Source organism: Pipra filicauda, unplaced genomic scaffold (genome assembly GCF_003945595.2).
Source record: "Pipra filicauda isolate LSUMZ 115617 unplaced genomic scaffold, ASM394559v2 scaffold120_size2142806_pilon, whole genome shotgun sequence".
NCBI lineage: Eukaryota > Metazoa > Chordata > Aves > Passeriformes > Pipridae > Pipra > Pipra filicauda.
This window is the reverse complement of record NW_024103663.1, coordinates 495,426-508,480: the sequence shown is the minus strand read 5'-3', so window position 1 is coordinate 508,480 and position 13,055 is coordinate 495,426. Positions and strand designations below refer to the sequence as shown.

Genomic DNA, 13,055 nt, shown 5'->3' with positions numbered 1-13,055 from the left:
TGTGCTACCACCTGCCACTGCACCAAACCCAGGCTGGCCCAAAGCAGCATCATGCCAAAACTGCTGAGCAAGAAAGGGATTTTCCCTTCCTGAGAGCCAGGCCCAGAAATCATGTTTTCACAACCCTTCTTTAGAAAAGCCCAGAAGTAGGAAGGTCATTCTCCCTGTGCTCAGCTCCACATCCAAGCCCCTCTGCAATGGACAAGGAGCTCCACCTCAGCGACTTCTCCTCCCCTTGCTCCACACCTGGGATCCAGAACAAAACACCTCCCTGTCCCTGCAATGTCCAGGCAGGCCTGGGCCAGACAGCCTCTTGCTCACATCATCTCTTCCTTCCTTTTTCTCTCAAAGGCACTGGCCAGGCAGCCTCTCTCCTGCACCCTCCATTCTTTGCTGCCTTCTTTCCCACTTAGTCCCATCAGGTCAGGGAGCTGTGAGCAGCCTGAAGGTACTGCCAGACTGTGGGGGCTACCAGGGGCCTTCCTGGGCACAGTCCTCCGCCCCCTTCCCTGCCTGCCTGGCTGAAATGCTTCCCACTGCCTCCTTCCCCTTCCCAGCTAGCAAGGGCAGGTACCTGCAGGGAAAAGGGCTCTATCCCTGGTGCACAGATCTTGACAGTAAATCCCGTGTCCTGGATGACGATGACCTCCTGGTCATTCCCATCTTCTCCCGGGTCAGCCTCCTCGTGGCCATTCTGCCTGGCATCCTTCTCGCCCTTGAGGCTGTCGTGCAGGCCGCTGCCATTCATCAGTGCCACACCAGATGGGTGCTCTGGATGAGAAGACAGGGATTTAGACAAGGTCTGAGCTAAGGGACAGTCCTCTCTGAGTGGCTGCAGAGACTGGCTTGGACACCACCACTGTCCTCTGGCCAGCCCGAGCAAACCAGGGGTTAAAAGGCAGGAAGGGTTTTATTCTGCACTTGCTGTTTACTAGACAGAGGTGTGCCAGGCCCTTCCCTCCCTTCCCCTCACAGCATAATTAACGTGCTCTCACTTGCCTGTGGGGTTTGCATCTTCCACAAACTGTGTGAAGAGAGGAGGGAAGGAGGGCAGGAAGGATGGGTCAGTGTACACCACACTGAGCTGTCTTAAGAAGCCTCTTAATTAAAAGAAATGGGTGTGTGGTGCTTTGCGGCCCGGAGGCAGCTGTAACCTGTGCACCAACATGTTAAACAGCTCCCCACAGCCCTGCTGGGACTCGGCAGGGAGAGGGAGGCAGGAGCTGCAGTGGCACCACTCCGCTGCACCTCACGTGGGAGCCTGGTTACTCCACCACCACACAAACAGCTCCCACACCCCTGCCCGCATCTGGCCACTCTCTGCATTGCCAGAATACTTCACAGAGATCCCATGGTGCCAGGGTGAGGCTTCGTCTAAGCAATTTTATTCAAGAAAAAGGTGACGACATTTAAAGTGCCCACTTAGGTGGATGCATCACAGGGCTGGGGAGCTCTCTGCACCTACCTCACCGCTCGGCAATGGTTTGTTTTCCTTTCCAATAAGGTGGAGAGTGTCATAGAGCTGATAAGATCTAGGAGGCTGCCAGTCTCCTAGAGCTGCCTACACCCTGTGAACCAGGCTGGGGACCACACTGAAGAGGACCTAGGTGCTGCCAGAAGCTGGAAGAGCCACTGACAGCAACTTTGGGATAGGGCAGAGTGCCCCTGGTGCTCCAGGGCACCACACCGGCCCTCAATGGAGGGGAGCAGGCATTGTGCCCTTCATGGTGTGTTCCCAGCAGGGCTGTCCTGGCACACTCAGCTGGACCCCCAAGGTCACACATGGCCGTTCCAGCTTGGTGCTCCCAGACACCCACTTGCAGGCAGCACAGATGGAGCAGGGGGAGGTCTTTTCCAGGCAGCAGAAACAGCCTTTCTGAAAGGCTGCACAGGGTCAGGGCAGCTCCAAGCCAGGCTTGGAGCCCCCCAGCCAGCTCCATCTGGCAGGTCTCTCTCCTCCTCCTCCTCACCTCCCAGCAAGGCACCCATCTCCAGGGGAGATGGCAGCTCAGCCTCCCTCACCTCAGACTGGCACTGTGGCTTGATACCTACAGGTGTCACAGACAGTTCTTCCCCATCAGCCCCAAGTGCTCCTGCAGCCCAGAGAAGTCATCCAGCCTTCACCATGACCCAGAACAGGAATGGAAATGCCACAGCCCCCTGTGCACCCCTGGAGCACAACACGAGGCTGCGGCAACAGGCCCTGCTGGAGTGTCCCCAGAGGGTCACACGCCCACTTCAGACTGTAGAAAACCCTCAGAGACAACTGTCAGGGCTGAATTAGGACATGGTGAAAGGGCAAGAAATGCAATGAGAGCACATCCTTTCCAAAAGGCAGCAGGTAGCAGAGCTACCTCAGGCAGTCTCTGCTGCCTTCAGCAGCTTGGCAGCTGCTGCTCATGTTCCCTGTCACCGTGCGTATGTCCCCAGCACAAGCTGCTCATTTCTTTGACAGATGAAGCCAAGGGCGAGCCAAACAAGAGGCCTGGCTCTGGCTCCAGCAAGCTGCAGTCATGCTAGAAAGGAGGAAGAAAAGCTCCACACACGAGTGCCTCAAGAGATGTGGTTTCAGAAAAACCACACTATGCCCAGAGGGCTGGGGAGAGCCCCTTGTCACACCCTACAGCCAGCACAGCCATGCTCCTGGACTGCCTCAACACGTGGGGACCTGGATAGAGCACAGAAAAACCATCACAGAAATGCTGCACCTGGGGCTACCAGTACTGCAGAGAGGGTGACCCGCCAGGCACCCGAGCCAGACTGGCCCAGCCCCTGCCCACCCAAGCAGGGCAGGACCACTGAACTTCTGCTCCTGCTGTGGCAGCCAGGAAGGGGAGGCAGAATGTGGCTAAGAGGAAGGCTGGCATTACAACCATGCATATGCTGGTGTGGAGCACAACAAATACCTTCAGTGGCAAAGCAAAGTGAGACAGAGAATTCTGCATGCAGCAAGAGAAGGTCACCAGCCAGGACCACGCTTGTGCTTTTCACTGTTCAGTGGTGTCAGATCCCCAGACTACCGAGTGTTTCAGAAATCAGAAGATTGTTTATTGACTGCAGAAATACAAGATATTTGGCCTTTCCATCCCTATTTCCCTACTCAAGTGAAGACAGGGCCAGCACAGCTCTGCACTTTGTGACAAGAAACATGTATAGGCAACACCTTCACGTCTCCTTACGCCAGAGGATCCAGCTCCAGCCAGTACTGTCTTAAGTTTAGGAACAAAAGTTAAGCCTGGACTGAGAAAGACCTGCTGTGCAGCAGGTTAACCCTTGGATGTGAGCCAGCCAGGGCTTTCCAATGGGCTCTGTTCACAGTGGGTATGTTTAAACAAAGCACAAGCTGGCCTGGAGGCCGTGCTGTCTCCTGGGTGCTGACTCACCACATGTGCTCCCCAAGGGAAGCAGAGCTGCACCCACCTGCCTTAAAGTGGGTCACTGCTCCCTCCCACCCACTGCAGCGCTGCCGTGCCACAGCCTCGGGGCACTGGATTTCAGCCTACGTGAGACAGCAGGAGGAGCAACAGGGACACCTGAAAGACACCTGCAGAGACCTCTCTCCTGTTCCTCACTCACTTTAAGCCCCAAACTGGCCAGCAGCTGTTTGGCTGCTGGCTCTCACTGCCGGGTGCTGCACCCCTGACGGCTCACAGGTGTCTGAGTCTTGGGGAAGCAGAACCACCCGCTCTGGGGGCAAACCCGGCCGCTCCTCCCGCTCACCGCCCTGCTCACTGCTGGAGACAGAGCAAGGAGACCCCCTGTCCAGATCACACTGGCCTCGAGACACAGGTCTGTGGTCTTGACTGTGACCTCTGATATCCCCTGTCATTCCAAGGGATGTGCCAGTGTCCCAGCAAGGACCCCCCTCCTCCTCTCGGCCCACAGTTTGTACCCACGGGCGCGGTGGAGGCTGCTGAGCTGTGGCTGGCGCTGGCTGGTGGCCGAGCCGTGACAGGATGTTCTCATTGCTGCGAGCACGAATGAGCCTCGCACACGGAGTGCCAGGACAGCAGCAGGAGGCAGGACAGAGGGCAGGAGGCAGGACAGCGGGCAGGAGGCAGGACAGCGGGCAGGAGGCACCGGGCACCACCTCACGGGGAATCGACCCGTGCTCGCCCGTCTGCGGTCACGCCTGGCAGACAGGATCAGACTGAGGATTAGGTTTCATCTCTGCACCTGGACAAGGAGTTCACACGCCAAGGTGACAGGCCCTGCTGTAATCCCGCCTCCTGTTTACAGCCAGGCTGCAGCTGTGGCGGGCACCTGGCAAACCCAAGCAGACAGGATCCTGGCCTGATGGAAGGTGCACACCTGAGCCTGAATGTTGCTGGCTGCACACAGCCATTGACAGCACAGATCCTGGGAAGTGTTAGTTAATAACTAATTATTGTTCAAGCAAATCTTCTAAACCAAAGGTAGTCACTAATCCTTTTCTAAGATTATCAGATCAAAAAGTCAGCGACACTACACTTCTGTGAGCTAGCCTGGTCTGCACAGACTGCTCTGTCGGTGAGGAGCTTCCTTCCCTACATTTAGTAACCACAGAGATTGTCAGAGGCACAAACCCGTAAATTAAACCCCTACCTTTTCCAGCACTGAGTTTTGGAATGCATTCCTTACCAGCTCCAGTGCCATTCTGAGGGGCCAAATTCTGCCTTCCCCTCCTCAAAGGTATTTCAAATTCCAAGCAACATGACACAGTTTCTGCAGTTTCCCAAGAAGCTGCAGCCTCAACACCTGCCACCGGCATGCCAGTGGGCACAGGGAAAGCCAAACCACAAACTAAGCCACCAGCTCAGGTCAATCACACTACACATCCCCTCATGCCAGTGGGTGCACCACAAGACAGCACTTGAGACCAAAATTCAGTCACTGCACAGGGCCCGAACAAAAAATAAAATGATAGGCAAAATTTGACCTTGAGACTTAAAAAATAATCTGTTTCTCATACCCTAGAAGTCCTGGCAAGGACAAAAGCCTGAGTTACCACTTGGTGCCACACTGGACTCCAACTGTGCTGTGCCAGTTTGTGGAAAAGTGGGAAAGGAGGAGAGCCAGATGTGGCCAAGTGGGTGGCTGCTCCCCTCCCACGCTGCAACAACTGGCTGGAGCCTGCTGTCCCCACAGCACTGGAATGATGCACCAGGTGAAGGAGGAGAAGGAATATCCCCTCCTCAGCACAGCTGCAGAGCTGCTCCATCCTTGCAGCTCAGGCCACTCCTCTACCCACATGCAGCTCAGGGGAGCCAAAGTCCCCCAGTGCTGGTCCCTTGTGGTCCCACACTCCCATCTGTGCTGCTGCAGGCTGGGCCAGAGAGATCCACTCCCATCCTTCACAAGGACCATGTTTGCAGGCACAAACAAAAGAGGGATTTGCCTTATGAATTAAAAAGATAAGCAAAATGCTTTTATGTTTGCTTTGCTCACACGGACAAGGCACAGACGGGTCCCTCCATGGTACACACCCAAGTGGGATATCTCACCACCTTCCTCCTCCACCTTCTACCGTGAAGTTAAAATGTCACCTCTGCTTCCCTCCCCTCTTCTTTGTGCTACCCCATCTCACAGGCACAGGCAGCCACCCACCCCCATTAGGGGCATATAGTGTTTTGGCTCCACACAGCATGACAGAGCCCCTGGGACAGAGCTGAGCACCTGGGAGAGGGAGCTTCTTTTTCTTCCTCTTCTTCTTCTGCTGGTTTGAGGGCAGAACCTGTCCCTGCGAGTCAGGATCACAGCTTGACCTGCCACCAGGGCAGGCAATGGGCTCTGTCACTACAAAACCAGCACTTGTGTCCCAAGCCTCAGGTGACACCTTGCCAGGGGGTACAGGCAGCACAACTGTGCTTTGGGCCCGTGGGGTTTTCCCCACACTTGCTGGCAGAGCAGAGGACGCTGTCCCAGGGCTCCCTCGGGAGGGAGCAGGACCTCTGTGCTTCAGCCTGGAGTCCAGACCCGCCACGGCTGTGTCCGAGCGCACGGCTGCTCGTCCCTCACTGTGGCTCTGGCCGGCGGGATGTGCTCCAGGGCCTGCATCCCCCCCCTCAGCTGCTGCCACGTGCTCCTCCCGGCGGCAGGATCTGTGGGCTAAGCCGCTGTCCTCAAGTTTCACGCAGCTCTGGCAGGCCCCGAGCGACTGAGCATGATCAACCAGCCCTGCCGGCCCGGCCCCAAGGTCGGCTGGAAGGACAGTCACCTCGGGGGATGCCTCTGCCCACTGGAGCAGGCCAGCAGTGCCAACACCGGGTCTCAAACCCCTCATATCACAAACTGTCACCGTTCCTTCTTCGTCCTCGGTCTCGGATGGGTCTTGGATGTATTCGGTGCCCTTCTGCAGGTCTCCAGTCACCGCTTCACTGGGGATGATGTCTGGATATAGCCCAGCACACTGGGCAGCTTCTGGCATCTCTGGGCAGACAGCACAGCTTGTGGGAGACTTTGGCAAGAGGGGAGACCTCTCGTCCGGCGAGTCAGAGCCGCGTGGCTGGAAGAGGAGATCAGTGACTTGCCTGCAGCAGTTTGCAAAAAGGCCGTTCCCCATGATCAGTGGCAGCGTGGCTCATGCAGCACCAGATCACAGCAGTCAGCTGTGTTTCACACGTACACTGAAGTCAAGCCCCCACAAGGCACACGCCCAGGCCCAGCCCGTGCCCTCTGCTGCCTTCTCACACAGTCAGTCGCTTCTCCAAAGAGGATTCCTACTTGGCCCCCACGTAGCAGGATGCAGAGGACCAGCAGCCAACCCCGCACAGGATCCCACGTGCTTGTGGAATTGGATGTTGGACTCGCAGCAGTTCTCCCGAAGCGCTGCCCAGCGACCTTCACCCATGGGCACGGGCACGGGCACGCTCTCGCCCCTCTCCCCGCCTGCCGCGCTCACACCACGGTACCAGCAGGCCCGGAGCAGCTCCCGCGGCGGCGGCTCCCCTTTCCTTTCCTCTCCTTTCCGTTCCTCTCCTCTCCCCGCCGAGCTGCAGCACAGCTGGGCTCTGACAGGTTCTCCAGGCACTCCCAGGGGGATGCCGGCCCGATCAGCCTGGCCCGGAGAGGTTATAAATAGCCCGATCTCGAGTGCACACCAGTGCAGCATGGGATGAGTGCTTGTGCCCCGGCGCTGCCAAACCTGAGCGAGTGAGATGCATTGAATTACAAGGCGAGGGCAGTTACTATGGCACACCCGGGCCCAGCACAGCCATCCATACTAAGCAGGCGAGCACAAAGCAGCCAGGCAGTGAACCAGTAAGTAGTTTCCAGACAAGTTTTCTCTCCTCTCACCCTGCTCTGCCATATCAAACACAAACAAACCACAAAACCACACACACAACCCCCTAACACCTCTCCTCTCTCCATGCTACGTTAAGAAAATCACAGGAACTGAAGCAGAGATTATGGAGCTGGAGACTTCTCCAAGCACCAGGTGCCCTGGGGAGGCTGTGGCCAAGCAGGCCACCACACACTGCCAGTGAGGCCACGCTGCAAACGCCTGCTCCTCACCCTCCCTCCACAGCATCTGCCGGGCATCACAGCCCCTCTGCACACATCCTGTGCTGGCAAGCACGCTGCCCCACGCTCAGCTATGTGGCTCCCTTCAGTGGTCCAGGTTTCCTGCGACACATGCAAAGAGCCAGATCTTTCAAACACGTGATGTGACGTGCAAGAGCTGCAGCCTAAACCTTGGAGCTGCCTGGGAAAGCTTTCACAAGCACTGGACATGGCTACACGGACAGGAAGGGACACAACTCTGCACCAAGCAGAAGAAAAATACATGCCACACCTCTAGCTCAAAAACATCAGAACTAGAACAAAGCCAGGAGCACAGGTCACGTGGTCCCTGCTCAAGGCCAACACAACACACACAGAGGCAGGGCAATCCCCTTTGCAACAGCGGCCCTGGGAAGGGCAGGAGCAGCCCCTCTGTGCCAGCCAGCCACCTGCCAGGAGAAAGGGGCTGAAAAACACACCAGCAGCTCTCCACAAAAGACCCAGCCAGTTTCTGTTGTCCTTTTAAAAGGAAGAGGAATCAGAAGAGAAGTCTCTCCAATCCAACTTGTTTCAGCTCCTGTAAGCAGTAAGCAAGGAGCCCTCAGGACCTCCACAGCTGCTCCTTCAGTGCAGGAGCTGATGGGCCTTGGAGTCCCAGGACTGGGTACCCCTCAGCCTCGTGAGCCAGCACCAACTTTCAGATCACATCAGTATTGCTAACTCATGTTTTTCTGATGATTTTTGAAGAAGTTAAGATGTACTGACAGCTTCAACTCTTCTTCCTTACCGAGAGACCTTTGGGAAGAAAAATCTCCCCCCTGGAGAAGTACCTGGTCAGGTCCCACAAAGTTGGAGCCACATTTCTTTGACTCCAGCCAAAGCAAGCTCAAGAGCAGCATGATATGTGTCAGCTTTAACATACGAAGGCTAGTGTCAGTACAGCAAATGCAAATTATATTTTAGCTGAATAAGTAATTACACTAAATAAATAGTTTAATAAATCCAAATAAATTGACTAAATGAACAGGCATTAGCTCCAGAGATGGCCCTAATGGAAACATGACTGCAGGACGTCCCATCAGGGGAGGTAGGAGACATGCAGAGGTGCCTCCATCTGCCTCCCCTGTGGAAACCACAGCTTCCCAGGAACTTCCAGCACTTTAGGTGCAACAAGGACTTCTTTTAATAAGAGCCCACAGTAAAACATTAGAGCTGCTCTGTTGCCATCATTAAACTCAAATTGGTTCTCCACATCTGGGAACTACATTTAAACCCATTTGTAAACTTTCCATCTGGCCAAAACTTTGGAAACTTAGCCCTGAAACTGGCTCTTTGGGTGACCCTGCAACAACAATGTGCAATTCAAACATCACAGAAATCAGGAGCAAAGACTAAGGCAAAGTGCAAAGATCAGCACCAACAAAAACATCAACTGTGTCAGGGAGAGCATGTTTCTCAAATTTCAAGAGAGCTGAAGGAAGGAATCGCATTTCAGACAGATACCGAGAAACAGCCGATAATTCTTCAAGTCTCTGTGCTTAACTCTGGCACATGCCTTAGTTTCAGAAAGCTACTGGGACAACAAGAGCCCAAGGCATGGAATGAACCTGCTGGTCTCTGTGTGCAGCGGGACCAGCAGAGCATCAGGCCTGCAGACAAAAGCAGCAGTGCTGGGAGGCAACAGCTACAGCTCCACAGTGTTGCAGGGAGGACTCCAGCTTCAGCCCATGCCACCACCAACAGCTGTCACCACAGCCACAGCAGCTCTGGGTAAAACTACATGCAGCACGAGCCTGGAGGGGTCAACTCTGCCAGTCCTGAGAGTGCCATATAAACCTCAATGTGGCCAAGAGCCCCCAAGACCCACAGAGGGGGTGACAGGGAGCTCTGGGTAGGGATTGCAGGGGAGGTCTGACAGCTGTGCTGTTGTCCTCAGCAGCTCCCACTGCCCTCCTGTGCCCTGTGGCACAGCTGTGCCATGAGCCTGGAGCCTCCCACTCGGCCACCCTGTGCTGGCCACCCGTGGCTGCCCCGGGCCCGCCTGGGCCACACACGGCCCTGGGGACCAGCCAGCAGTGATCTCTTCAGCTGGAGAAAAGAGCCTGCACTTCTGTGAGCACACATCTACTTTCCCACCCAAAGAGGGAAGGTTTGTCCCCTGTGTAAGTGCCTCTATGCCAAACTGTCAGGAAAATGTCCTGGACTCAATAATCTTAGAGAGGTAGAATGCAACAGAAGGCTCCACAGGCAAAGGGGAATGATGAGCTCTGCTGCATCAACCAGGTGCTTGCAGGAGGCGAGAACCAGAGGCTAACCCTGGGACAGCCTTGCTACTACGGCAAAAATCTGACCTGCTGCCAAAAGTGACAGCCACTGCCACCATGGCAGGAGCCACATGTTGGTTTTCATCTCTGGCATGCTGTCCCAGCACTGCCCCATGGACTGGCTTTGCTTCTCAAACGCAAATAAAAAAATGCATGAACTTGAGACCTGTAAAGCTTCTAGAAATAACAACTTTCCAGCACAACCAACGGAGCACGACGCAGGAAAGCAAAGCGGGTGCTGGGAAGCTGTGCCAGGAGAGGGGTGTGCTGCCAAGTTTAGTCATGTACAGACGACGAAGGCAAACACAGGACTCTGCAACACGGCGCTGGTTTTACTGTGCACGAGGCAGTTCTGTGTCTGCAGGTGGATTTATCTCAGTGCATGCTCCTGACCTACTTGTTTCCACTTTTCAGCTGGGAAACCCAGAAGCAAGGCTGCTCAAGCAGTGTAGCAACCTTCTAGTAGGAACTCAGCTCTTATCCCACCGGCAGAACTGCCCTGAACATGATCCCCTCAGGTTCCCATCCCTCACCTCGCCGCACAGATGCTGTGTTACTGTGCTCCTTTCCTCTTCTTATCCTTGTAGTGGTGATCAGATTTCTCTTGCACAACTTTTCTCTGACTCTCCCCCCGAAGTCTGTTAGAGCTGCATATTAAAAAACCCCGAGTGCCAGCAATTCAGCCCTTTCTGAAACACCAGTGAACCTCCAAGGTCGGGTGACAGACAGCGATAGCAGATCCCAAGATTAAGAATCAGCCTTCTGACCTTGTTGCTAATGCACAGCAACACTTGCTTCCACAGCAGTTTTCGATTAACACCTGCATTCTCTGCTGCTCTAACAGAAGAGGTGGGTGAAGGCATGGGTGGCTGGGACACTGAGAGATGGACGGACTGAGCTAGAAAAAAACACATCTGGGCAAGGCAAGATTGAAAGGCATTTTATGGTAGCACTGACAAACTTGCACATGAGAGACTTATTCTAAGGACAGTGAAAACCATAGGCACAAAAATAATCCAAGAAACACTGCAAACAGCAGCTGTCTATGACCTCACACTAGCTTATAAGAAAGGTAATTTCACCCAAAACAGGCCCCAACTCCCTGACAAGACCTTCCCCTACTCCTCCCCAGATCCAAGAGGCACCTGAGCAATTGTGCAGTGCTGAAACACGTGGAAGATTTTTCCACCTTCCGTCCTCCCTCAGCAATCGATTGCACCTGAAGAGGCAGGGATTACACCACGTAACTTTTTAACCCAGTTGCTGGCACTGCAGGCGTGATGCCTGCTTCAAAATCTGGCACGTGGGGGAGAGGGGGAGGCTCTCAGCACTGAGCTCCCCACTCTTGAACTGCATCCAACTTGCTCCACCACCAAATGCCAGTGAACTTTGCTTTAGGTGACAAACTTCAAAAATCCACCTCCACACCATAAAATCGGGGGGGGGGTGTAGGGGAAGGAAGTGGCAGGGAGGTCACTCAGGGGATTCATGTGCCTCAGGATGAAGGCCAGCCACAAGCCATGCTTGTATGCCATCTGCTTGTACTTTAGAGATCAGAGAAAAAAGCCAAGCCTGAGATCAGTGCTCAGGGCTGTAAGTTCTTGAAAATATAACACACCAAACCGAGCAAACCCAGGGCAGGGGGAAGCAGGGGCTGTGCCAGCCCTGCAGCTGGCACTGAGGACAGTCAGGACATGGGGCTGCACCTCGTCCCCAGCCTGAGCCACTCAGGCTCCGATACAAATCAAGAACAGCCAGCAAATATCTAGTTAAAATCCACAATTTCCAGCTGTCGTCTCGAACAAGCCTCCTCCCAGAACAATTCTTGCTTCTGAGTGCTTCTGAGCATTTCCTAACGTGTCAGTGGCTCCCGCATCCCGAATTTCCAGGAGGACCCAGCTCTCCCCTGCCCACCACCTCCGGGACACCCATGTCGGTGCGCGGGCAGCCCCACGCGGTGCCCGGAGCAAACTCCGCGCCCGCAGCGCCCGGCGGTGCCCCCGGCCCGGGGGAACGGGGCCGCTCCCGGCCGGGCCCCCCCGCGGCCGCGCGGTGGAGCGGCCCCTTGAAGGTGACCTTCACCGGGCCCGGGGCTCCCGCTCCGCCGGGACGGGCCCGTCCGGGCCGGGGGCACCGCCCGCCCCCGGGGCTGCCCCGGGCCCCGGCCCGGCCCCGCCGCGCCACGGGCCGGCTCCGCGAACGGCGCGGCCCGGCCCCGCTGCGGCCTCGGGCCCCGGCAGCCAGCGCGGCCCCGGGGCCGCGCGGAGCCTCCCGAGACACGGCGGGGCCGTCGGCCCCGGCACGGCTTCCCCGCTAAACGGAGCCCCCCGGGCCGCTCCGCCGGGGTGTCCCCGGGCGGGACGAGCCGCCCGGGGCCGCAGAACCGCCCCGGGTCCCCAGCGCGATCCCGGCCCCCCACGACCTTCCCGGCGGGCCCCGGGAGCCCCGGCGCCGGAGAGGAGATAGTGGGTTCGCACCGCCGGCACGGGCACCGCCGGCCCCGCGGGGCCGGCCCGCGCTCCCGCCGCAGGCCCCGGCCCGGGCCCTTACCGGGGCGCTGCTGCGTGTCCGCGGGCCGGCTGGCGCAGGGTGCCGCGTGCTGCTGGTCGGCGCCCTGCGCGGCCGGCACGGCGGCCGGCGGCATCTCGCCCGCTCGGATGACCATGGGCCCGCGAAGGACAGCGCCGTCCGCCCGCCCCACGTGGTGCGGCCCCGCCGCCGCTACGGCGCCCGCCACGGCCCAACCCCCGCGCCCGCAGCGCCTTAAAGGGGCCGCGCGCCCCGCGCCGGGACCGGCCCCGCACGGCTTCGGACAGACCCGCACGGCTTCGGACAGACCCGCACGGCTTCGGACAGAGCCGCACGGGCCCCGCACAGACCCCGCACGGCTTCGGACAGACCCGCACAGCCCCCGCACGGCCCCGCCTCCTGGCTCCCCGCCAGGGAGGCCCCGCAGGCCCCCCCGGTGAAGGTCACCGGCTGCCTGCGACCTTCCCGGAGGCCGCCGGGGGTCACGGGGGTGACACCGCGCCCAGCCGGGCCCGGGGAGCCGCGGGTGTCCCGGCCTCGTGTGCCCGCAGCTCGGGGCCGGCCCTGTCACTCCAGGCCCTGATAATGATCCCCCCCATTGACCTGCAGGCCCCCTGTAAGGACTGGGGGGCCACTCTAAGTTCTCCCCAGAGCTCTGAAGGGGCTCTAGGTGGTGAGGTAGGAGCCAGGTCTGGGACGGAGGCAGAGATGCTCATGGTT

The 13,055-nt window shown here is 57.5% G+C and overlaps 1 protein-coding gene across 2 annotated transcripts in view; it reads right to left on the bottom strand.

Annotated features, from left to right (window-relative positions):
• The window catches only part of CLUH (clustered mitochondria homolog), a 34,515-nt gene extending 22,044 nt beyond the window's left edge, over positions 1–12,471 (bottom strand). Inside the window, exons 1-2 of one of the 2 annotated variants that reach the window (XM_027751582.2) lie at positions 12,357–12,471; positions 575–771 (exon numbers count right to left, since the gene is read on the bottom strand). In XM_027751582.2, the coding sequence (XP_027607383.1) occupies positions 575–771; positions 12,357–12,471 (312 nt within the window). Of the gene's footprint in view, positions 1–574; positions 772–5,655; positions 6,550–12,356 lie in introns of those variants that run through there. The other variant, XM_027751581.2, reaches the window with a different exon arrangement.
• Between the last annotated feature and the right edge of the window lie 584 nt (positions 12,472–13,055).